The following is a 23941-nucleotide window of genomic DNA, read 5'->3' as shown; positions in this document are numbered from 1 at the left end:
AAATAAAATCAAACAGAATAGTGCCTGCTTCGAATAACTAATTCAAGTGAAAAAGTAGTTTAATTTTGTTTCATTTTCGTTAAAAACATTTTAAATTTTATTTTAGTTAATTTGTTTATTTTTTAGTTTGCCATAAAACAAAACAAAGTCAATCAAATAAAACTGGACTGTGAAAAGCAAATGAAAGCAAGTGTTTAATGAGGCAAAACAACACGAAATAAACTAGAAATAAAAATAAAGTAGAATAAAAGTCCCGCCTGCGCTCCGTCACTAGTTGCATGCTGAGAGCGGGTCTGGGGAGAGAGGGCAGCGCAGCGCGGAGTCTCCGTGTAGTGACTGTAGTAGTTTAGCGTTAGCTTTAGCCGCAACCGGGCTCAGATCCCCTCCGCTGCCCGACTGCCTTTTCCCGGGAACATCGGCGTTCACGGCGTTAACCCCTCGTTATTTGATCCGACACGGACCGCTTGGGCACCTTCGGCCAGCGATGGGCGCGTTTCTGCGGCTCAGCGAGGTCAGTCATCCTGCTCGGTGTGTCTGTTTTGCTGAGCTAACGGCTAACCGCTAATGTTTGCTAACGAAGGGGCTGCCGTGTTAGTTACCTAACGCGGAGCGTCGGTTATCTTTTAACGGTTCGTCGTTTCAGAGACTCTTTTAGACGTTTTATGCGGGTTATTAGTGACCCGTTCGTGTTTGTTTTAGTACGTAATACGTTGTACAGCCAGGCTAAGCTAATCCAGTTCAACACGGAGCTGAAGTTGACTTCTTATCCGAATTCTCCCGTTCCACCTTAAATGGCGCAGCAGTTGCGCTCTGGCCCGAGCGGGCGGTAGAATGGAAGCGCCGGAGCGTTTAAGGCATTTAAGGTGGAACGGGAAGTTCGAAACGAGAAGCCAGTTTCAGCCTCGTCAGTTGAACTGGGTTGGGCCCCTTTAGCAAACACAGGTGCAGTCCGGCCTTAGAGCTGGTTTTGTCCCGGTTTATCCTCTCATTAATCCGCTCTCCCGTGTTATTTAGATGTATATAAGGCTAACGGTGCTGACACTTGTTTAATTTAAGTGTGACGAAGCTTTCCCGACGGTGTTTTCCAGTATTGATGTGACAGCGGACTCCCAGCGCTGTAGCTGGCTTTACCAGCTCAGCTGCTCAACTTCCACGTCCAGGCAACAACTTTCTGGAGGTTTTATCTTTTATTTCATTTGGTCGTCGACTTAGCTGACGATGACTGTCGAGTTTTGACAGCTGTCACTGATATTAAGTCCAAATTGTTTGACACAGGTCATTTATACTCTCACAGAGTACGCGCGGACAGCTGCTTACAGCATATGGTGCTGAGTAGAGGTGGACGATACAGCTAAAATATACCATCACGATACTTCAGGAGGTTTTCACGATGCACGATGCGTCACATTTGTTTATTTTTTCTGACATCTTATAAGCTGGAACTGACGAAGTAGTGCCACATTTAAAAGATAATATCAAAACAATGATTTATCTTCAGCAATTCAAACACTGTGCTGTGCTAAAACCAATAAAACAGGACTAATTATGCTCTCTTCGCAATCAGACATGCAGTTGGGAGGTGTTTTTGAGTATGGATGATGTCCACAATGTGTTCAGGACAGCATATTCTGGCAAAATGTCAGGTAATTTGCCTCGATAATGATAAATATGGTCAAATTGCCCAGCCCCAGTACTGAGACGCGTAGCTGTTTTTCGTATTTTATTACATCTTGTAAGTGAACGCTTGAGGAAGTACCCAACAAAGAGGTTTAAGTAGGCCTCAGTCACCTCTGCTGTGATATATAGGCTACTTTTAGCACTACCACTTTTAGTTTCATCACCTGAATCCACCCCGAGTGAGTGTAGTGCCCTTAGTGCCTTCTTTCTGAGTGCTGCCTTATTGCTTTGTATTGTTTTATGTAGAGGTATACACAGATGTATGTGTTTGTGTATCTGCAGTCAGTCTAATAACTTAGATTAATTGCTAACATTGAACGTCTCCAGTTTTTGACAGTCCAAGCTCTGTGTTGAGTTTGTCGTTCAGCAGCTCTGTTTTGAGTTCACAGGGCCATAATCCTGCATTTCTCTTATTGATCTTATTTTTTGATCCCTGATGTCCACTTATGATGTTTATATGTTTTTATGTACCAGAAATCGGTCGTAATTCCTTTTTAGGTGAACCTCTTCTGACATCTCTTTAGCTTTTACAGTTAAACAGGCTGTTTTTGTTGAAGGGGTATTCCACCAATTTTTTAAAAATTCCTGCTTATTTCAGTCATTAAGACATAAACAAAGTCATTGAGAGTGGTTTACTGTAAAATGGTGTATTATAGAGAAAACCTTTGTATATTTTTTTTGCAAATTTGCCACTGTTATATCATCAGTATTACATGTTGCTGTTGTCGGAAGAAAACCTTGTATCTCCAAAATGGTAACTTTACAGGAGAAGGAAAAAACATGCTTTACTTTCAATGTAAGTCAATGGAACCAGAATTTTTTCAAAGTCATTTTGGGCCGTTTTTTTTTCCATTCATCATGAAATTTACACACAATGTAAAGGAGAACAGGCATTTTCAGATTATGTCATCAAACATCAAAAATGGAAATACAAGGTTTTCTTCCGACAACAGCGACATAAAAACTTCACTGGTGGTTCTGGATAGTAAATAAAATGTCTATATCTGTGTTGTAGTCATTGTGACCCCTGGTTCCCATCAGCACCACTGTAAAGAGATCTGAGTCTGTAAGTTTCTCTATAGTCCGACCACTCTGAATGACTTTGTTTACAACTCAACCGTTAAAGTATAGAGAGACTTTTTAAAAAGTGATGGAATTCCCCTTTACCTTTAAGACTCACCTGAGCTCTGTTCTGATTGGCTGCCCTGTATTGTGCCTCACTCTAGGCTGCAACACTCCTTATAACTTCATTATGAGAGGATGAGGCTAAATAGCTGTAGGCTGAATAGGCGGGTATATGTAAATTAATTGGACTGGAAAGTAGACAGTACATTGTGGAGCTTTGTTTACGTTGTTACAAACTATTTTATTTCAAAGAAGCAAGGGAAGCTATTTTCTCTATGATATGGGCCCATTACCCCATTGAGTAGGTTAAGGTGTATAACGTTAAACCCATTCGAAGTAGCGCCTGGAAACAGGGCTGGGAAATATGACAGTATATATCGTTATCGTGATAAACTCACAATACAATATGCTTTTCTGGGCAAATTTGTGTATTGTCAGCACTGCATGTTTCATTATTAAGAGAGTAAAAATAGCCCCATTTAACTGAGTTTAGTGCGAAACAGTGAGCCAAATATTGAATAAAAATCATTGTATTGATTGTTTTCACCATTCTAACTGATCAGATGTCTGAAAAAATAAATATCGTGATATATCGTGTGTTGTTAAAATTTCTTGAGGTATCGCGATATTATATTTTTTCCATATCGCCCACCTCTAACTGGAAACGTGGCATGTTCATCTGAAAACATACTTGGTCGAGGTTGTGAGGTTGAAGTGACTAATCGGAGAACGAATAGAAGAATAGAGCTGCCGGTTCCAGATCATGTGATTTGTTCACTTAGGCTCCTTTTAAGCAAACAGAGGCTGTAAACAAAAGTCCCTCACAGCTACAAATGTCCCTGGGAGTTTCTTGTTTTATTTGGCTTGGGTTCTTCTTGTTCACCTGCCTCTCCTTGGGAGTAGCTGTGTTATGAAATGGCATTAAGCAATACAGTCTTTGCCTTGACTCTAGTCTCTCTACCCCCCCTCCCTCACTTCAGCAGGGGGCCGCTTCACACGTTATCACTTAATTACTGTCCATCTGAAACAGTCTGTGTGCCTCTACTCCTCCTTAAGTGGTTTGGGTGATTCAATTTGAGCTCGAGAAGAAGGCGACACTTAGCAAACAGGCTCCAGAGCAGCCAGTGGGCTTGTTTTGTGAGGTCAATGTGAATTTAATCGCATCAAACACTGTTAACAACTGAACAAATCAATTAAAAGCTCGAGAGGTGCTTGTAAATGTGCTCGAAGTAGAGCGATGCAGTTCATTGCCAGGTAAACAGAGCTGGGTAAGGTGTTAACAAGGCTGAGCAGAAGTACAACTAGGAAGTACAAACCAAAGTCAAAGTGAGTTATGAGAATAACCACCTTTGGCTCGCAGTCAGCGCACAGATATTACTTCCGCTGTTGTGCCACATGACTTCATTGTGCCAAAGGACTTTTCTTTCGTCAGTCTCGGTCATTTCTTTTCACCATTTGGTCATTTCAGTGTGCGGTTGTGCCTTCGGTGAAGAGATTGCTGACTTCTTTTTTTATATTTACATTCATATATACTATATTTTATATAAAGATAAATATATTTATATTTATATTATGTTTATATATACCATTTACAGTCAAAATGTTGGACTTCCCTGTTCAAATTACCTGTTTTGTTAAAATAAGTACACATCCTTTACAGGGAAGAAGCAAATTTGAAAGCAGATTTACTGTTTATTAGCTAAATTTACTATATAAATGAAAATAAATCATAAAATGTGCATGGTATGTTTTATTTTTTTAACCAATATGTTAAACTCAGACAACAAATGTGTCCTAAAATTTGCAGAAAAACACAGTATTTGAGTTTGTTCCCTGTAGAGGACGTGTTAACTTTTTTGCTGTTAGAAAACCAACAAAACATGGGTGCCAGAACTTTTGCGTAAGGCTATAAATGTAAATTAAATGTCAGTAGCCACGCTTACATGCAGCCTAATAATCCGTTAATAATCCGACTAATAGCTCAATCGGAATAGAATACGTCCATGTAAACACCTTAAACAGAATAGACTTAAGACCATTCGGAACACAGTTTCTATCTGATTGAACGAGGTGAGTAATCCTGTAAATAATCCGTTAACCTCTTCAGCTCCTTGAGACCACTGGTGGTTCCAAAACGCACTTCGTCATATTCTTCATAACTTTCATATTTCATAAGCTACATTCAGAAGGTGGGGGTCATATGAGAGCTGTAACTGTCTTCTTTCCAGTCAAATAGATGGGTGATGTAATTTTAAACCCTTATAATAAAAGAAGCTGAACTCACAATTTTTTGTTCTACTGAAAGTCGACCCATTTTTCCACGAATCTGGGCTATAAACTATAAACAGATGGCGTCTCTTCAGTGATCTGCTCTGTAAAAATTACTTTTATAAAATAATACAAAGAGCGTCTGAGATTTTTGGCTTTCAGCAGTAAATTGTAAGCATACAGCAATATGTGTGATCATAAAATACATGTTCTGTTAATCTGAGGGGAGCTTTTACAAATTTTTTTTCATTTATTTCATGCAGTTACTGAATAATTTGCCTCACGATTTGGTCATGTAAATTCAGATGGACAAAAATATACCCTGGAGAATAAAACAAAAGAATAATATCTGTGTAAACGGCTGTATCTGTTTACATTCCCTATCAGAAAGTTTAATTCCGTTCTGATCATGTTCGTCGTATCATAGTGAAAGTTTATACCGTTCAACATGGCGGAGCAGAAACTGGTCTGCAGAGGAGACGAAGTTTATGCTCTGATCTTTAAAAGACGGCGGTGGGACGGACGTCCAGCTTACGTGTCTCAGAACACGACGTCTTCCTCTCGCCGCTTCCCTAATACATGTGAAGGACGTTTTAAAGCAATTAAAAACACAAGCATGCCAGCTGAAAACTCGTCTCAGTCTGACTGGACTCACGTGATGCTGGTTGTCATGGTAACATCTACACTAAGTGGTTCTCCACGCATGCGTGTCATTTTGGATCTGATTACTTGTAGTGAGCATGTAAACAGAGATTTTCCATCAGATTGTTGAGTAGAGTGAGCAGAACACCTCAGTCTTCATCTATAATCGGAATGTCTTCAATCAGATTGGCAAAAATCTTGGCAGCCTGTCCAATAGGAAAAGAGATGAGGGACATTCCGATTGGGCAGTCCTCAACTTTGGGCTTAAGTTAATCCTGCTTCCTGCTTCGTGAAATACTCTGCTGTACATGTAGGGCCAGTTTCCAAGCTCCAAATTATGCTTAAACCTGGACTAAAAAGATTTTAGTCCAAAGCTTGGTTTAATCGGCGTCTAAGAAACCTGACCCTGCTGATGTAGAGAGGTGGGAGTCCTGCAAGTTGTCCTGTTATTGTTTGTAGTGCAACGAATGTCTAGACTAATTCAGTTTGTCTCTGCTTTATTAAGTTTGTCTTTACTAACTGAGGTGTCTTTTCCCAGGTGTGAAGTCTTGGCTGCGTGATTCTGCCGGAAGCGCTATGGAGCCGGATGTGATCCGCATGTATTCCTCCTCCCCTCCTCCTATGGAGGACGGCGCTGAGGAGGAGGACGACGAGTTTAGCGATTTCACCGGCGTCCCGAACAGCGTCAGCTTCTCCGAGTTTGACACACCGACAACGTTCAATCAGTTGCAGGCGTTGAACGCCACGTCGCCACCGGAGCTGATCACCAACGGTCGAATCGTGGGGCTACATGGACCGACGGGACCCGTAAAGTCCAACGGTGGGATTCCAAGCAGCGACCAAGGGGGCGGTCCTGCTTGTAGGACTGTTAACGTGGAGGAGCTAAAAAAGGCCACGGAGCGTATGCACGGAGCGTACACGAAACATTCGGACATTTCAGCGAACGACTGGACTGCTAGCGATGCTGTTGACTGCAATGGTGGTGTGGGAGGGGTTGAAACCTTGACGAATGGCTTTGCAACTTTTGACACAGAGGGAACTCCTCCCTCATGCCACAAACACAGGGAAACTGGGAATCCCTCAGTGGATTACTGTCCTGACGCTGTCGCCAATGACAATGATGAGGATTTTGCGGATTTTTCTGCTTTTTCACATGCTGACGTTTCCGGTGGAGGTGCAAACTGGGAAAACTCGAATCATGAAGACAGATTAGCTGAGGACACTGTTAAACAGGACAATGACAAAGATGCTTGCGTAACAGGGTTTGCCTCGCTAGCGTTTACTGCGGAGGCTTCTGATGGCCTCAGCAACGGAGACTGGAGTTTCCATACAGGGGCTAGTTTTGAACAAAGGGATTTGGAAACTGACAATGCACATGTTATTGCTGTTAGCACGGAGCAGACGTTAGCCCAAAACGGTGTAGCACAAAACGGCCTGGAAGGTAAGGGGAAGGTGGACAACAGGGTGTCGCCCGTCTCGGAAGACGAAAGAGGCAGCAGTAGTGAGCCAACGGAGGAGAAAGGGTCTGGGAACGATACGGAAACGGAGACCGAAACTGAGACCTCTTTTGGTCGGCCACTGTCCACAGACGCACTTGAGGAATTCGGAGATTTCAGTACGACAGGTTCCGTACCTTCTCCTCCGCTCCAGGAAGAGACGGCCACTCCTGCCGACCACAGCCAGTTGGCTGAGGATGACGATGAGGACTTTGGAGATTTTGGTGACTTTGGAGACGCTAGCTCTTTTGGTGGGGCTGGCTTCGCTGATTTCGACCAACAGGGGGATATACCTTCGGAATCGGTCTCCCAGACCAACCTGGAAATCACTTGCACCGATGAGGACGAGTTTGGCGATTTTGATGCGTCTAAAGATCCCAGCAGTGCAGGACAGGAAAACGAGGATGGGACGAAGTTTGCGGATTTTCCTGGCAGCGATAGTTTTGCGGACTTCAGTTCAGCTCCTGTCGAAAGCAGCGCGGACGCTAGCAGCGGATGGCAGGCGTTCAACGAGCCAGACTCGAATCGGGAACAGGGGGAGTCCTGGGCGGCGTTTGGTGAAGACCAGGGCTCGGCGTTTTCAGAAAAGAGCAGCGATGATTGGCATGAAGGACAGTCTGTTCAGGTGCCCCCTAGTGGCAGCAGTGAGGACAGCAGGAAAGACAGCATAACGGTATGTATGGATACGTCCAACTATTTACACTCTTTCTTGTTTCTTTTTCTGTTTTTGAAAGGTTTTAACTGTATTCAGAGGAATGGGGTGGCTCAGAACCGACATACCCCACAGGAAATTTGATACAGGCAGTATTTCTCAATTTTAGCTCGGGAATGTGGCCAGACAGGCCTGTCCACCCACTCACAACAGCACGCTGATGAAGTGGAAACAAACTCAGATCTGTCACTGATACCTTAATACTGTGTCGTTCATGAGAAATAATTTGCTAATATTTCCATAACCTGTGTCTGGCTTCTTTTCCAGTAGTTACTGTTTTTGATTGTTTCAAATCATACACTTATACTGTGTGTGTTTGTGTATATACACTGATGACCACCTCCTTGTTTCTATGCTCATTGTCCATTTTATCAGCTCCACTTACTATATAGGTGCACTTTGTAGTTCTACAGTTACAGACTGTAGACCATCTGTTTCTCTGCATACTTTGTTAGCCCCCTTTTACCCTGTTCTTCAGTGGTCAGGACCCCCATGGACCCTCACAGAGCAGGTACTATTTGGGTGGAGGATCATTCTCAGCACTGCAGTAGCACTGACGTGGTGGTGGTGTGTTAGTGTGTGTTGTGCTGGTGCGAGTGGATCAGGCACAGCAGTGCTGCTGGAGTTTTTAAACACTGTGTCCACTCACTGTCCACTCTATTAGACACTCCTACCTTGTCGGTCCACCTTGTAGATGTAAAGTCAGAGACGATAGCTCATCTGCTGCTGCACAGTTTGTGTTGGTCATCCTCTAGTCCTTCATCAGTGGTCACAGGACGCTGCCCACAGGACGCTGTTGGCTGGATGTTTTTGGTTGGTGGGCTATTCTCAGTCCAGCAGTGACACTGAGGTGTTTGAAAACTCCAGCAGCACTGCTGTGTCTGATCCACTCAGACCAGCGCAACACACACTAACACACCACCACCACATCAGTGTTACTGCAGTGCTGTGAATGACCCACCACCCAAATAGTACCTGCTCCGTGAGGGTCCATGGGGGTCCTGACCACTGAAGAACAAGGTAAAAGGGGGCTAACAAAGTATGCAGAGAAACAGATGGACTACAGTCTGTAACTGTAGAACTACAAAGTGCAGCTATATAGTAAGTATCACACACACACACATACATATATATATGTGTATGTTTTTATATTACATATATTATAAATATGTCAATATAAATATGTAAATAAACATATATAATATCCCCGTCTCTTTCCGCCCACTTTACCCAGATGCGTAGATTCGATCACTGACAGTGGTTTCCATGAAAGATTGTAATTGAGATGCTCAGAAGTGAGTGCGAAGGGTGTATTGGCTGTACAGTGTTACGTTTACATACATTAATGTTTTGATACTGTATAGAAATAAGAGATGGACGATATGACAAAAATGTAACATCGTGATACTTTAAGACATTCTCATGATACGTAATGTGCATCGTATCAAACATTGGGATGTTATATGTAATGTTGATGACGGTAAAATAGTGGAAAATGTGAAAAATTAAGTTTTCCTTGGTGACTCTTTTTGCCCAGTGTGTGCCTCTCCACCATTACTGGATAAAAACATGCGTTTTAGGCCAAGCAGTGCCTCAGAAATCAGGCAGTGAATTCATAACCATTTCATGTAATAACTTTCCGTGAGGGAGCTTTTAGAGGCATTAAACTCTTCAGGTGTCTGGATCCGATCATCACCGCTGTGAACAATCTCATTTCACAAAGACAGCGTTTCACATAAAACCACTCTGAATCACTTTGATTATATCTTAACCATTCATTTTAAAAATTTCATAAGAATTTTGTGAGAAATAATTGGAGTTCCCTTTTAAGTGTGTGGAGCATTTATGAAAAGCACAGAGTAGAAATGTGAGAGTTTGAGACTGATAGAATGTACAAACATCCTTATTGAGTATTAAGATCCTCCTAATTGGTAGAGAGAGTGATCAGTGTGATGCTCACTCTACCATTTAGGAATCAGCTTTGTGCCAAGACCCTTCTGAGAAACACAGTCCCGTCCTGTTCAGTTGACTTTCTTTTAAAGGCCCATTGGCGATTTTGAGAAATGGATATTGCCGAACACATTACTGTGGATCTCAGGACTACGGTAAATGGGAGCTGTTGGCGTGCTAACCAACACCTACAGCTTTGTAGAGGCCTTTGCTTGTTTTCAACGATATATTTCCTTCCTTTCTTTGTCACTTTGTAAATCTCTCTCTCTATTATCTCTCCAGGTCTCGCTGGTCAGCCGACTGGAGAAGCTTTTCCTGGTCAGTTTTCCTGAAGCTCCTGTGCCTCAGGTGGGGAAGGAGGTGTCTCCGCTCAAAGCCTTCCTCGAGCCTTCAGACAGACCAGAGCAGGAGGAAGGAGACACAGCACCAGCCAGCCGGTAAGAAACATGCACAGCCATAAATAGTTTTTGGTATTACCTGTGTTATGAGGGTCTTCACAAGGTGGGAAACATCTGCTCTTCACCACCAGCAGAGGGCGTTTCTAATTAAAGGGCACATGTTCTGCAGTGTTCTTGTATTTTATTTTATTCCACGTTTTGGGGAATTTTATGTAAATAACAGCTTTGACCTCAGTTGGCTGTGATCTCTTTTAGTCAGACTGTGCCTTTGAGACCGATATATATAAACGATCTCCGTTTTGATTGGCCAATCCTGTATTGTGCTTCGTTGAACATGCAGTCCGGACTGAAATGTGTAGTAACACCTGTTATCATTTCAAGGTGAGTAAGGCTGGGCGATAAAACGATAACAATAATTATCGCGATATAACTTTCCGAACTATGAGAAATGTTCGATAAATGTTCGATATAAAAGACATTCTCACACTTCCACGTTCAGCGACAGCCCTGGTGGCATTTTCTACAGCTAACCAGCTTTAGCAGCGTTAAATCACAATCACAATCCTCACAACTACAGTGCTGTTACAGCGCTCGGACAGTCATATTTAAGTATTGGTGCATACACAAGCAACGAAAGTGAAAGAAAGAAGTGGGTTCATGTAAATTACAGCCCTGATTTAAACAAAAGTAAACTGAGGAAGCTGTGAGGCATTGGAGAGCGGGAGAGCGCTATCTTTCCAGGCTAGCTGTTTTTAGCAGCTGGCTAACTTGAAGCGCTCTGTCACTCCAAAACACGGAGAATTGATGATACTGTAGATCAGACAAGGCACAAAAGCACCGCTTTCAGTTTAAACGTACCTAAAAGGAGGACTCTGTTTGACTGGTGCGAGAAAATCAGACTGCAGTTAAGGCTTTTACACAGCGAGCGTCAGATATTTTGCGGTTCACCCCTCAAACTACTACGATAGAATAGAGAAATCCAGACGTTGCTAGCTGGTGTTTCAATACTGTGACCAGCTGATGTTTGCTGTTCATACCAGGCTGACGTTGTTGAGAAACTGAACGGTTTAGCACTGTTCAGTTAACTAGTAACCAGATAGCCTAACAGTAGCCTAGCTAAAAATAATCTGTCATCTTTCTTAAATTAAGATTATTACAAAAACTGCAGCCATGCTTTTCCAGCTGCTAAAAACAGCTCACCAGAAACTTTCTGCCGGTTTCTCATGACAGATGTGTGAAATGTTCCACCGTTTGGTGAGTGTTTGTCGTGTTCTGACCATAAAGGATGGTTTAAAACAGCGATAAACCACTCAGGAGGATAAAACAGCCTTCAAACTTGAAAGAAATAACGATTTGACATTTATCGCGGTATGTATCGATATCGACCGATATGAATTTTGTTGATCATGATAACACTTTTTTGACCATATCGCCCAGCTCTGCATAGGGGTCTTTTAAACTGCAGCATATAGAATTGATATGTAACTTACTGTCGGTAGTAGTTTATTATGCGCTCAGCTGATCTCTCTCTCTCTCTCTCTCTCTCTCTCTCTCTCTCTCTCTCTCTCTCTCTCTCTCTATCTCTCGTCATGCAGAGCGCTGCAGGATGTGTGGCGGCAGCTGCAGGACATCCACAACGCCTTTGGCCTCCGATATCAGTGGGGCGGTTCCCATAGCAACAAAACACTGCTGTGTTCCCTGGGGATCGACACAAGAAACATAGTGAGTTGGTTTTTAGGTAGAGACGGAACGATACCACTCTCTCTTTTCCGACACTGATATCGAAACCTTGATTCCAATCCGATTTTCCCTCTTCAAAAACTACTAAGCTTTAAAATGAGCTTACACAAAGAACCACGTCTAATAATACCCCAGTTAAAATTCACCCCAGTTAAAATTCACCCCAGTTAAAATTCACCCCAGTTAAAATTCACTGTTTTCATTCAAGGAATGAAAAGCTGCCCCTGAGACCGCAGCACAGAAAGTCATATGCAGTCGTATGCAAACGTTTGGGCTCCCCTGATCACATGACATGTTGTTCTTCTAAGTGAAAGCATGTTAACACGTTTCTCCTCTACAGAGAACAAACATCATCTTCTGTTTATTTGCTGAGTTTAACATATTGGGGGGGGAAATAAACTTAAAATCTAAAATGTGCAATAACTTTTGCACAGGCCACATTTTATGTTTTGTAACCCCCCCAATATGTTAAATTCAGCAAATAAAGAATAAATGTGCATTAAATTTGTGCAGAGGTGTGTTCTCTGTAGAGGACGTGTGAACTTATTTTCACTTAGAACATCAACAAAAGTGTGTCATTTGATCAGGGGTGCCCGAATTTTTGCATATGACTGTATAAAGCAAATTTTAACTCCTAAAAAAAATAAAGCTGCTGATATCAGTTTTGTTTTGACCTGTTTTTTGTCTGCTCACTATTCTGAGTGAATTCCTTTGAGAAGACAGACATTATGGTAGAGGCAGGTTTTGGGTTGCGATGCTCTGAAATCACCATTCTTAGCCAAAACCAAACTTCAGAACGAGCTCGGCCGAAACTGGACCTGAAAAAAGCTGATAAAACATAAGAGTTTACGAAAAGTACATCTGCATAAATGATTACAGTATGTAGGCTGCAGGAGGTGCCACCAAACCCAGCGTCCTCAGCTCCCTTTGGCTGTTGTGGTGACAAATGGCTTTGACATGCTTGCAGGCACTTTCCATTCTGTGTTGTGTTTTTAAGTGGTTCTTGGGTGTCGTATCTCATCTTGATGCTCATCATGAACAGAGATTATAAACCGTTTGACTCATTTTCCTCATAGAAATAGTGAAATAGTGAATTGGTCCAAAACAAAGAGCGTTTTTATCACTATATCTCATTTTCATTACCATTAAAATGGTTTGTAGAGACTTACGTTTGGTCACTTCATCATAGCTCTGTGTCTTTTGTCTTGTTTTCCTCTTTGCAGATTTTGGCTGATATTTATGTCAGTACATCCCTGTTTTTGGTATCTATTACTCTCATATGATTAACTCGTTCTATCTCTCTCTTTCTTTTCTCTCAGTTGTTCACAGGTCAGAAGAAGCAGCCGGTGATCGTGCCCATGTACGCTGCCAGTCTGGTGAGAATTCAGCCTTTTTAATCCTTTACAACGACCTTTTTTAAATCAAATTTAAATTGTTCTTTCTTCTTACTCACTTACACGTTCATTCTCTTTCCTCTCTTTTTTCTGTCCATAACTCGATCTCTCTATCTCTTTCTGTCGCTCTCCTCTCTTTATTTCTTCTTTTCTCATTCTTTTTCCCTTTTTTCCTCTCTTTCGGTATCTTTCTGATGATCTTTCGCTCATTCTTTCTTTCCTAATCTCTCTCTCCGTCTCTGCAGGGAATGCTGGAGCCCACTAAGGAGCCGGTGAAGCCCGTCTCGGCGGCGGAGATGATCGCATCCATAGCACAGTCTCCCTCCATCTCTACGGAGATGAGCACCTGTCCACCTGACTCGCTGCAGGTTTGTACTGACACACCTGGCTGTTTATGTTCATTGCGGGGGTACGTTAGGATACAATACATGACCATATGATCCGACATGTTGTATCATATGTCGCTGTTGTCGGAAGAAAACCTTGTATCTCCAAAATGGTAACTTTAGAGGAGAAGGAAAAACCTACTTTACTTTTAATGCAAGTCAATGGGACCAGAATTTTTTCCAAGTCATTTTGGGCCGTTTCTTGGGCTGTTTTGGTCCGTTCATCTTGAAATTTACACACAATGTAAAGAATACATATGTGTATATATATATATATAACACACCAAATATAACAGTAAAAATAATAATGCCTCACTTTTTCTCCTGAAGTTGTTAATTTTGAGGCGTTTATGCTGAACTAACCCCATAAGCCGTTTGAGTAGATATGAATGTACCAAATGCTTCACTGAATGTTTTTAATTCGATGTTTCTCCCCTGACCACCTGCAGGAGACCCTTCCCCCAGTGCAGTTTGACTGGAGCAGCAGTGGCCTTACGAATCCTCTGGATGGTACGCCTCCCACACAGCTCCACTTCGCTCAGTCACCAAAACTCTTCAGCTTCCCCACCAGGCTTAAGGGGGATTTTAAAAAAAATCTGTAATTAGACAGTTAAGATGTAAGCGAAGTCATGCAGAGTGTTGGGAAGAAAAGTGGTCCATTCTAGCGATGTCAGGTGAAATCAGGTCAAATTCAACTGTGTTATTCAGTTGGTCAGTGGTGCAAAAACATATTCGCACAACATTTTATAGCAGCAGGAACAAAAGACGGTTTGAACCTGGTTGTTTTAAAGGGGAATTCCTCCAATTTTTTCATAAATTTCTGCATTATTAAGTGGTTAAAATATAAACAAAGTCATTCAGAGTGGTTTGGTGTGAAACGCTCTGTTCTAGAGAAACTTACAGAGTCAGAATTGCTCACAGTGGTGGTGATGGGAACCAGACGTCTATTGAGTTTGATGCCTTTAAAAGCTCCCACACAGAAAGAGATTACATGCAGTGTTTTTGAATACTACACTGCCTGATTTCTGAGACATTGTTTTACGATAGTTTTGAGATGGTTTTGGCTTAAAACGTGCTGTACCTCGTACATGCAAAGGGCATTGTAAGGTAAAATAGAAAATGCATATTTTCGATATTTGCCACTATTTTATCTGAGTACGTTTACCATGAACACGTGTGGGTTCATGTATATGTGGATATTTATGTTGTAGACATTGTGACCCCTGGTTTCTATCATTACCATTCTTAAGGAATCTGAGAAATATCAATAAGTTTCTATAATTAACCGTTTCACATTAAACCACTCTGAATGACTTTGCATTTCAGCTGAAGTGATTTTCTTTGGATTTCCCCTTTAACTCTGCCCTGCAGCGTTCAACTGCTTTTGATAATACATTGAAGCATATTCAAGATGAGGGCAGTAAAGAGCTGAGTAAGTGGCAGGTGCTCGGTTCCTATGACGCTGCTTGCTGTCTTGATTAATCAGACCAAATGTGAGGCCACTCTGGAGTACAGATTCATAGACAAGTTCATGCTTATGTATCTAGTGGCTGGAGGCACGTGCAAGACATTTTATCCAAAGAAAACTGATTTTTACTGATTTACGATTGTTTTGGTATTATTAACTCGGATACATCTGATTGGAAAACAAACAAAAACAGCTGTCTGGGTTGTGGGTTTCATGACCCCCTTGTGTTCTTAACGCTGTGAAGAAACCTCATCATGTCTGCATAGTTTATCGGTGGATAAAATGGAACGGACCACCTCCATTCTTCAGAACATGACTCTGCACGACTGTTCACTTATTTACAAAAACAATTGGTGGAATTCCAGTTTAAAGGAGCCTCTTTGGGTTACTTTTCTTGTCGGTTTGTCCAGTAGATGGCGCTGTATCTCAGCCAGGGAGTGCTGCATTTTTTCACTTTCTTCTCTGCTGAAGTGACAGGGTTGTTTTTCTAGCCTGTACATTTGTAAATGCTCACTTATTTAGAGACATTGGGCAGTTTTTGGGAAACGTTTTCCCCAGTATCGCCTTTCTTTAGATGCTTATGCTGACAGATTTCCAATCTCTGCTTGTGTTTAGCTCAGTGGGTGCATTTGTACACTTGCTTTTGGAGAGCCTCACCAAAAGATTCTTTGAGTGATACCATAGAACCACTGTTTGTTCTCTAAAGAACCGCGTTTGGAAAAAAGAGATTTGTGAGTGTGAAGTGTACGTTACACACAGTGTAATGGTTTTATGTCAAACCATTACAGGACTGTCAGGCAATTTCAGTAATTGATAGTGATGAACACATTTTTCCATAAAACAGCAGTGCAGTTTTTATAGATGCATGAGAGGAGGGGTTCACATGAACCTGAACATCCTATGAAGAGGTCTGCAGAGCTGCATGCGGCTCTTTTGCTGCCCTGTTGCGGCTCCACAGCAGAATTATAAAAAATAAAATAATCCTGCTCTACAGTAAAATAAAGCTCTGCTGATCGATCAACACAGTTTAACAGTAAATGATCCTAAACTCTGGAGTTCATGTAGAGCTGCTGATTCACCCTTTAACACTGAAGGTTGGTGCGCAGACTGCTGGTCACCATAGCAACGCAGTCTCGCCTAGCTAGTAGCAACGAAAAGACTTAAGATGAACATAAGTCCATTCCTCTCAGAACTGTCTACTTGCATTTATAATCACTCCAGCTTTATTTCCTGATACTTTTAATTTGAAACGAGAAACTGTCAAAGACTAAAAGGTTGCGAGGCTGAAGTCGCTTCTCATTCGTCAGCTTCTCGTTTAAATTCTCCCGTTTCACCTTGAATGGTGCAGCAGGTACATTCTGGCACCATTTAATGTGGAACAGGAAAATACAAACAAGAAGCTGCTGAATGAGAAGCGACTTCAGCCTTGAAAAAAATCGAACCGAGAGACATTTTACAAAAAACTGTTTTACTTGTGAGGAAAAGTTTCCTGCCGGAGATGTGAGAAAAGCGGCTATAGCTGAGCTAAAGCTTAAAGCAAAGCAAAGTAAGTCTGCGTTTCGTTCATATTTTTTTAGTCTGCACTAGGAAATTAGCTATCTAGAACATAATAAGACACATTTTCAGCCAAGGTGGTAAAACGTTACTAAAGTAAAATGGACATAAAATGTTGTGGCTCCCAAAGTGGATTGATTTTTTTGTTGAAAGGACAAAATGGCTCTTCTTAACATTTGGGTTGCCCCACACTTTCCAGTTGCCATCACTGATGTCCAGTGATGGCAACATCGGCTGCATGTGTGTATCTCACATATCGTATCTAGTCAGTGAGTGAATATCTCATATTTAAACAATAGAACATGAGAGGGAGCGCGTTATCACAAATATCAAAGCGGCTGTGATGGGGTTATCGGCTCGATCTGAAGACAGAAAACAAACTACAACCAAATACAATTCAAAATATTCATCGCTACGTTTTGCTGAGTATATTGTTTCAGAAAGGCAGATCACAGAGGCTTTAGCCATTAAGGAACCATATAAACAGGGCATAATGTCATTTCTATAGGACAGCTGGGCTTCAGGGTAGAACTATTGATGGTTTCCACAATGAGTCAAACTAGAAAAGGTATTAAAGAAATTTAGAATCTAGGTTAGTAAAGCAGTGACTTTGACACCATCACTACCAATTTAATGGTTCTTCCTAGAGCCGTTTCATTATTTGGAGGTTCTTTAAACTGTGGAAACGTTCTCCACACTCACATCTCATTTACAAAAATGGTTCTCTGAAGAACCTTCTGTTGAAATGTGGTTCTTCCGTGGCATCATGCAAAGATCTCTCTTCGCTGCCTTTATATTTGAGTTCCAGATTAAAGAGCTCAGAGCAAATTTACAGATGTACCCTGTGTTTAATTAACAGTCGGCATCTGAACTGTTTGTAACCTTCTAACCATCTTTAAGCTCTCTGCAGTTTCAGTGTTCATCAGTAACAGCCTTCAAACCCCACAAACATCTGCTCAGATAAAATGAATGTATTTTCTGTTTGTTACTAACAAGAACCTGCATGTGTAAAGTCGTCTTCTCTTTCTCTCTCTCTGTGTCTGTCTGTGTATGTCTCTCTCTCTCTCTCTCTCTCTTTTACCTTTCCTAACTCCTCCGTCATCCCTCGTTCTCTTTCTCTCTTTCTCTCTTTTCCCCCTCGTTTTAAAGCGAGTGGAGGCTCGTCTCTGCTGAATCTGGATTTTTTCGGCCCTGTGGACGAGTCGCCCTCCAGCTCCGCCACCTCCATACCAGGTCAGCTGAGGTCAAACGTTAAACTACACGGGGGCGCCTTGTGTTGAACGTGAACTCTAGCTGTGTTTCTCTCTCCCGCTGTTCTTTTTGCATGTGCAGCTTTTAACAAATCGTCCTCTTCGGTAGCTGTAGAACATGCTTTCTTTATTCTGTACGAGTTAAGCTGTGAGTGCAAGAAGCAGAGTTATAACTGGGTCTGTGTGTGGTTGTAGGAGTGGACCCGGAGCTGTACGAGCTGACCCAGGCTAAGATGGAGGTGAGCGGTGGGGGCAGCAGAGTTGCGGATGCTTTCGCTCGCCTCATGTCCACGGTCGAGAAAACCAACACCTCCACCAGGTCAGAAACCCAGCCGCACCAACACTGATCAGACAGCAGGGGGCAGCAGCACCACACCAGTACTGTTTTAACTAGGGCTGCAACAACTAACCGGTGTTATCGTTGATGTCGATAATAAAGAATTGTTGGCAGTGAATCGTTATTGATTAGTTGGCTCGGTGACGTTTACACTCCCAGTTTACTTCACCTGACTGAAGGAGGGAAACCGCAGATGGTGGAGACTGTAGTACAGGGTTATACATGAGAAAAAAGTAAAAAATGTGGGATGCATTGACTTCAGCATCATCTAAAAAGACCGTTTCCCGTAAGGTGTGTGAAACTGAGCATACCTTTGCCTGTAGATTGAGAGTCCACTCCAAAGGAAGTGACTCTGTCGCATCTGGGATTCCGAGTTGACTCTTGGCTAAGGACTCTGAGAGTCTAATCCCATTTCACCCCTCGCCCCTACCGCTCAGCCCTTAGCCCTCTGTTTTGCACGTTCACGTCTAGGGGTAGGGTGCCCCAATTTTTTGTTGAGATAGAGGGGGAGGGCGAAGTGTTAGGGCTACATGACCCTCCAAACGGAGGTTTTTCAGAGACTCCAACCGGAGTGTTACGAGAAAAAAAGAAAAACTGACAAGAAACCCACAAATGTGAGTATTTTCTTTAAACATTACCATAACCATCGTATTATCTTAGTTTAATGTCGTTTCAGTGTATTATGGTCCTTTTCTTCATTACAAGCATGAAAAATTGCTAATAATATGCTAATGTCTCAGTAGCTAGTTAGCTAAATTTCCCGTTCCACCTTAAATAGTCCAGCAGTTCTGATGCCTGAAGCGCCAGAATGTAACTGGTGATCTATTTAAGGTGCAACAGGAAAATTTGAATGAGAATGTGGTGAATATCTGACTTCAGCTTCATATCACTGAAGAATTAGGGGTGGGTGATAATAAATAATTGCCCCCTCTTTGAAGGCATATGATGCCCTAAATGTAACTAAAGCCCAGCAGTGAGGAGCTGAACTTGACGCTCCTCTGCTATCACTGCAGTGCATTTCATTGTGTAATTTTGAGGCTTGGTGAGTGTGTCAGAGCACTAATGTTACCCTTCTAGCTTAATTAAGTTCTTTTATGTATTTCATACCATTGTTCCTCACCAGCCTCCCTCCAGGCAAAATGTCTAGATGTCTGCGCTTTACATATCCTGATCATGCTGTAGAAAATCTGCTATAAACAGGAACTAGAATTTGACTGCAGGGCGGCTGTCACGCGCGAGGATCTCCAGAAACACATTTAGGGCAGAAAACGGCCGAAGCTCAGTATGATTAGGAAATGGCAGTAAAGCTGTAGTCAGAAGATAAAAACACTGTCGTCGTCTCCTGGGGCTGCAACGAATGACTGTTTTGATAGTCTCGAATAATCTCGAATATTGAAACGAATAATCGATTATTCAGATTAATTATTCGTTCAGTTACCAAATAACTCTTATGTAACTGTATCAGCTTTTAAATACACAAACATGAGAGTGGATCGCTGCGTTCCCTCTGTTATATACCCTATTCTGCTTTCTGAGAGCAATACTGGAAATACTGTAATTTTGGACAGTATCTTTCTTAAACTGCCGCTCCAGAATGGCGGCGCTGTTGATGTGCCTGGCTGGACCCAGTGCCTGGGTGTGCCTGGCTGTTTGCAAACGTTCTCCTATGTTCTCTGAACTTAATTGCACCAGTGGTCTCGACGTTAAGACAGCGTTTAAAACTAAACGACATTTGGAAAGTGAACAGGGTCGCTGTTCCTAGTTAGCATGAGAAACATGCATGATGACGTCACCAACTAATCGACTGTTAAGTTAGTTGCCAACTAAATTGGTCGTCGATTTTAGTCGACTAAGTCGATTAATCGTTGCACCCCTATTGTCTGCTTTTCAGCAAGCTCAGAATATTTTTTTTTTTTAAGTGGTGAGCTACATTTTTATATATATACATTTTAGACATTTTATATATATACATTTTATATATATAATGTGTGTGTGTGTGTGTGTGTGTGTGTGTGTGTATGTATATATATATATATATATATATATATATATATATATATATATAAAATATAATTCTCTCTCTCTCTCTCGCGCTCTCTCTCTCTCTCTAACAGAAGACTGCAGGTGCGTAAAGAGGAGAATCTGAGTGAAGAAGCTCGTCGTGTTATCGCCGGACTGCCCGATCTTTCCTTCATGCAGGCCAAAGTGCTGATGTTCCCCTCCACGCTCACTCCACTCCCTCTCTCCTCTTCCTCATCGCCCTCTCCTGTCCCAGACTGATCCCTCCCTCCCCCATCCCTCTACCCCCCCACTCCCCCCACTCTTTTAGCATTTCACTCTCTCCATATCGTTCTTTTCTGTCTGCAGTTACTTCCTGTCTGCTTCTTAGATTCTTTTCTGAGATTTTTGTCGTCATCTTCCGTTTTCCGGTTGTTCTTCTTTTGCTGTGAGTCACGTGAGAATGAAGGAACGTCTTTTGGCTCTGAATGAGTTTAGAGGAAGCGTCTTTTGGAGGAAAGTGGGCAAAAGAAACCCTTATTTATAGTCATGATTTACCGGTTTTGTTCATATTAGAGGTTCAATATGTATATAATCAGGGATAAGACTTCTCATTTGATTCCCCCCCTTAAAGGACTTTTATGATTCAGTATGATTCGTATGTGTGTGTGTGTGTGTGTGTGTGTGGTGTGTGTGTGTGTGTGTGTGTATGTATGTATGTATGTATGTATGTATGTTAAATATCTTTTTGCTGAGGAAACACTGGTTCAGAAGTCCTTCAACGAAGGCAAAAAAGTGAAGTGAAATCAGTCACACGTATATATACTTATATAAATATATATAAATATATAGATTCTATATAATAAATATAATGACTTGAAACCATACTGCCTGCAAAATTCTGCTGGGTGATTGTTTTTTGTTTTGTTTTGTTTTTTTTTCCGACTATACGATTAAAAAGGCCTTAGTTTTTAATAGTATTGGTTAATATAATTACAATAATGATTATTGTGTAGATTTTTTGTCTTTCTTTAGTTGGTTTCTTAGCCCTTTAGCATTACGTCGTCTTTTTTTTTGGTCTCGCTTTCTTTAGTTCGGGTTATTAAACGTTTATTGTACACAGCGCTCGCTTTATTCCTCTGCTAAAGCCTCTCATAGGTGAAGCCCATCTACGATTAGCAAGACGGTGGCTGCTTTTTTAACACACAGCTGCTTTCTCTGTTTCCTGCTGGATTATTTTGTGTTTATATATATTGTTGTTGTTATATTTTTTGTTTTAAACATGGAGGGATGCTTTTTAAAAAGTTGAAACCACTGACTCTGGACTGTAATGTGATCCATTTGATGAAGGAATCGTTGAGAAATGGAAAAAAAAGAAAAAGAAAACACGATTGACTTGAAATGCTTAGCGAATAAGGGACCAATACATGCGTTTATATCTGTGGCTATTTTATTCCACCCTGTTATCGAAGTGCTTATCAATGTCTGTTTTGCTGTCAGTCTGTTTGTTTTAGCTGTGGGACCCTAAATGGACTTTTCCGGCAAACTTTTTTTCCCCATTTGAGCATTGCATTGTGGGAATTGTTGTCCAGAAACAGTCCCGTTTGGAGGCTTCCTTCTTTTGGCTTTTTTTTTTTCCCCCTTAATTTAATTTAATTTTTTTTGTTTGTTTTGGGTTCTACCACTGTGTTGTCTGTCTCTCCGTGAGGAATTTTGCACATTGTAAAGATATAATGGAAGTACTACTTAATGACATAGTTGACTGTGGCTTCTGACTGTGTACAGTGAGACTATGAAACATGTAAAAATAACAGGAAAACAAATGTTTCGGGAAAAATTCCTATGGAAAAAATATCTTACTGACGAACATGATACCCGCCCCCCCCACCCCCAGCCCCCAGCCCCCAGCCCCCTCGACAGGTTGAAACGAGCATGTCCGGGCTCTTTTTGACAAACAGACAAACAAACAAACAAACAAACAGGAAACTTTAAGTGTGTAAATTTTCTTTTAGTGTACACAAGAAATTAAAGTAATTTAAGAGAAGTTGCTGCTTGTTTGTGTTTTCTTTGGGACGTTAAAGGGGAATTCCACCAATTTTTTAAAAAATGTGCATAGTTAAATCAGCAATACGTGAGTGAAGTTGAGCGGTTGCAGTCAGAGTGGTTTGATGTGGAACACTCTGCTCTAGAGATACTTGCAGAATCATACACAGTGGTGGTGATAGGAACCAGACGTCTGAAGTGTTTAATGCCTCTAAAAGCTCCATCACAGAAAGATATGACAGTAAATGATTATGAATTCACTGCCTGATGTCTGAGACACTGTTTTATAGTACTTTTGAGTGATGGTTTTAGACAGTAAAACTCAGTTGAATCCTCTGTGAACTGCAGCATCATAGCTACAATATATTATTTCTGGAATATTTAAAATGGACTTTACAGTTACAGGTGTAGGTGCTACACAGTGATTTGTTGGGTCTGCATCTAAATCTCCAACTAATTGTGAGCTACACTTCACCTCCTAATCTGCCTTCAGAGGGAGATTACACATCTGGTGGTGGGATTATACCTTTCCTGATATTATGGTTATTATTCCTTATTATTACAGACAGAGTTATAGTGCGTGTGATCTTAGAGTGAGAGAATGAGGCCTATTTGATCTGCCTTTTTAAATGGGAGCTGATCTGCTCTCCTGATCTTCCACTAGAGGGCGCAAAGGCTCACGTTTACAACAGATCCTGTATGTAGAGTCAGTGGATCACAGGCACAAAGTCATCTGGGAATAATTGCTCAGTTCTTAATTGATTAAGAAGCACATTTAGAAAAATATACTGATAACCGGTATAATTTTCAATGGAAATATAAACTCTAAATATGATCAAACTTCACAAACACAATCTAAAAGTCAAGCATATAGACAGTTGGTGAGCACACAAGTAATTTGGAAGCAAAACTGCACAGTGATTTACTGGAAGACGACCAGAAATATATAAATATATAGGATACAATGGGAATATTAAGATGGTGTGACATCATTGCTTGACAGCCCCTTTATTAGCATAAGGACAAACAAATACAGAAATAAATATAGAAATGAATACTTATGGAAATAAAAAAGAAGAAAAAATGTTATATAAAGAAACATATAAATAACAAAAAATAAATATATAAAAATTAGTGAGAAGGGGAAATTACTAAATAGACATAAGTAAATGTAAGGTTTTATTTATTAATGTATTAATTTGTATGTATATTCATGTATTTTTGGATTGATCATCATTATTCTTTGCCGTTCTAATTCATATCTAATCTTAAGTCATGTATTTTTAATGTTATTTATTTTCATTTTGGTCGGCCTGCTCCTCCTCAGTCCTCAGCAGAGATATCTATGGTGCTAAAACGGTTGTTTGTAGATGAGAAATTCACCCAAACCGGCGGTCGGTAACATTTTACTGCCCTCTAGCGGCTCCACAGCAGAACCAGATCTGTAGGTGAACTAAAATAATCCTCCTCTACAGTAAAATAAAGCTCTGCTGATCGATCAAC

At 41.3% G+C, this 23941-nt stretch overlaps 1 protein-coding gene across 4 annotated transcripts; it reads left to right on the top strand.

The window, feature by feature from the left end:
* The first annotated feature begins 286 nt into the window (after positions 1–286).
* aftpha (aftiphilin a) lies at positions 287–22439 on the top strand. Of its 4 annotated transcripts, none has more exons than XM_036557331.1 (10): positions 287–511; positions 6251–7881; positions 10153–10307; positions 11864–11990; positions 13328–13384; positions 13648–13770; positions 14238–14298; positions 17960–18043; positions 18256–18379; positions 20512–22439. In XM_036557331.1, exons 2-10 carry the CDS (start codon positions 6289–6291, stop codon positions 20675–20677), a joined length of 2490 nt encoding a protein of 829 aa, XP_036413224.1. In that variant the 5' UTR covers positions 287–511; positions 6251–6288; the 3' UTR covers positions 20678–22439. The 4 variants fall into 4 exon arrangements, with proteins under 4 accessions (XP_036413224.1, XP_036413222.1, XP_036413223.1 ...); XM_036557329.1 differs by lacking the exon at positions 287–511 and adding an exon at positions 1448–1643; XM_036557332.1 differs by lacking the exon at positions 287–511 and adding an exon at positions 6116–6134.
* Positions 22440–23941: the final 1502 nt, after the last annotated feature.

This window comes from Colossoma macropomum, unplaced genomic scaffold (genome assembly GCF_904425465.1).
Source record: "Colossoma macropomum unplaced genomic scaffold, Colossoma_macropomum, whole genome shotgun sequence".
Lineage (NCBI taxonomy): Eukaryota > Metazoa > Chordata > Actinopteri > Characiformes > Serrasalmidae > Colossoma > Colossoma macropomum.
This window is presented reverse-complemented; position numbering and strand designations above follow the sequence as displayed.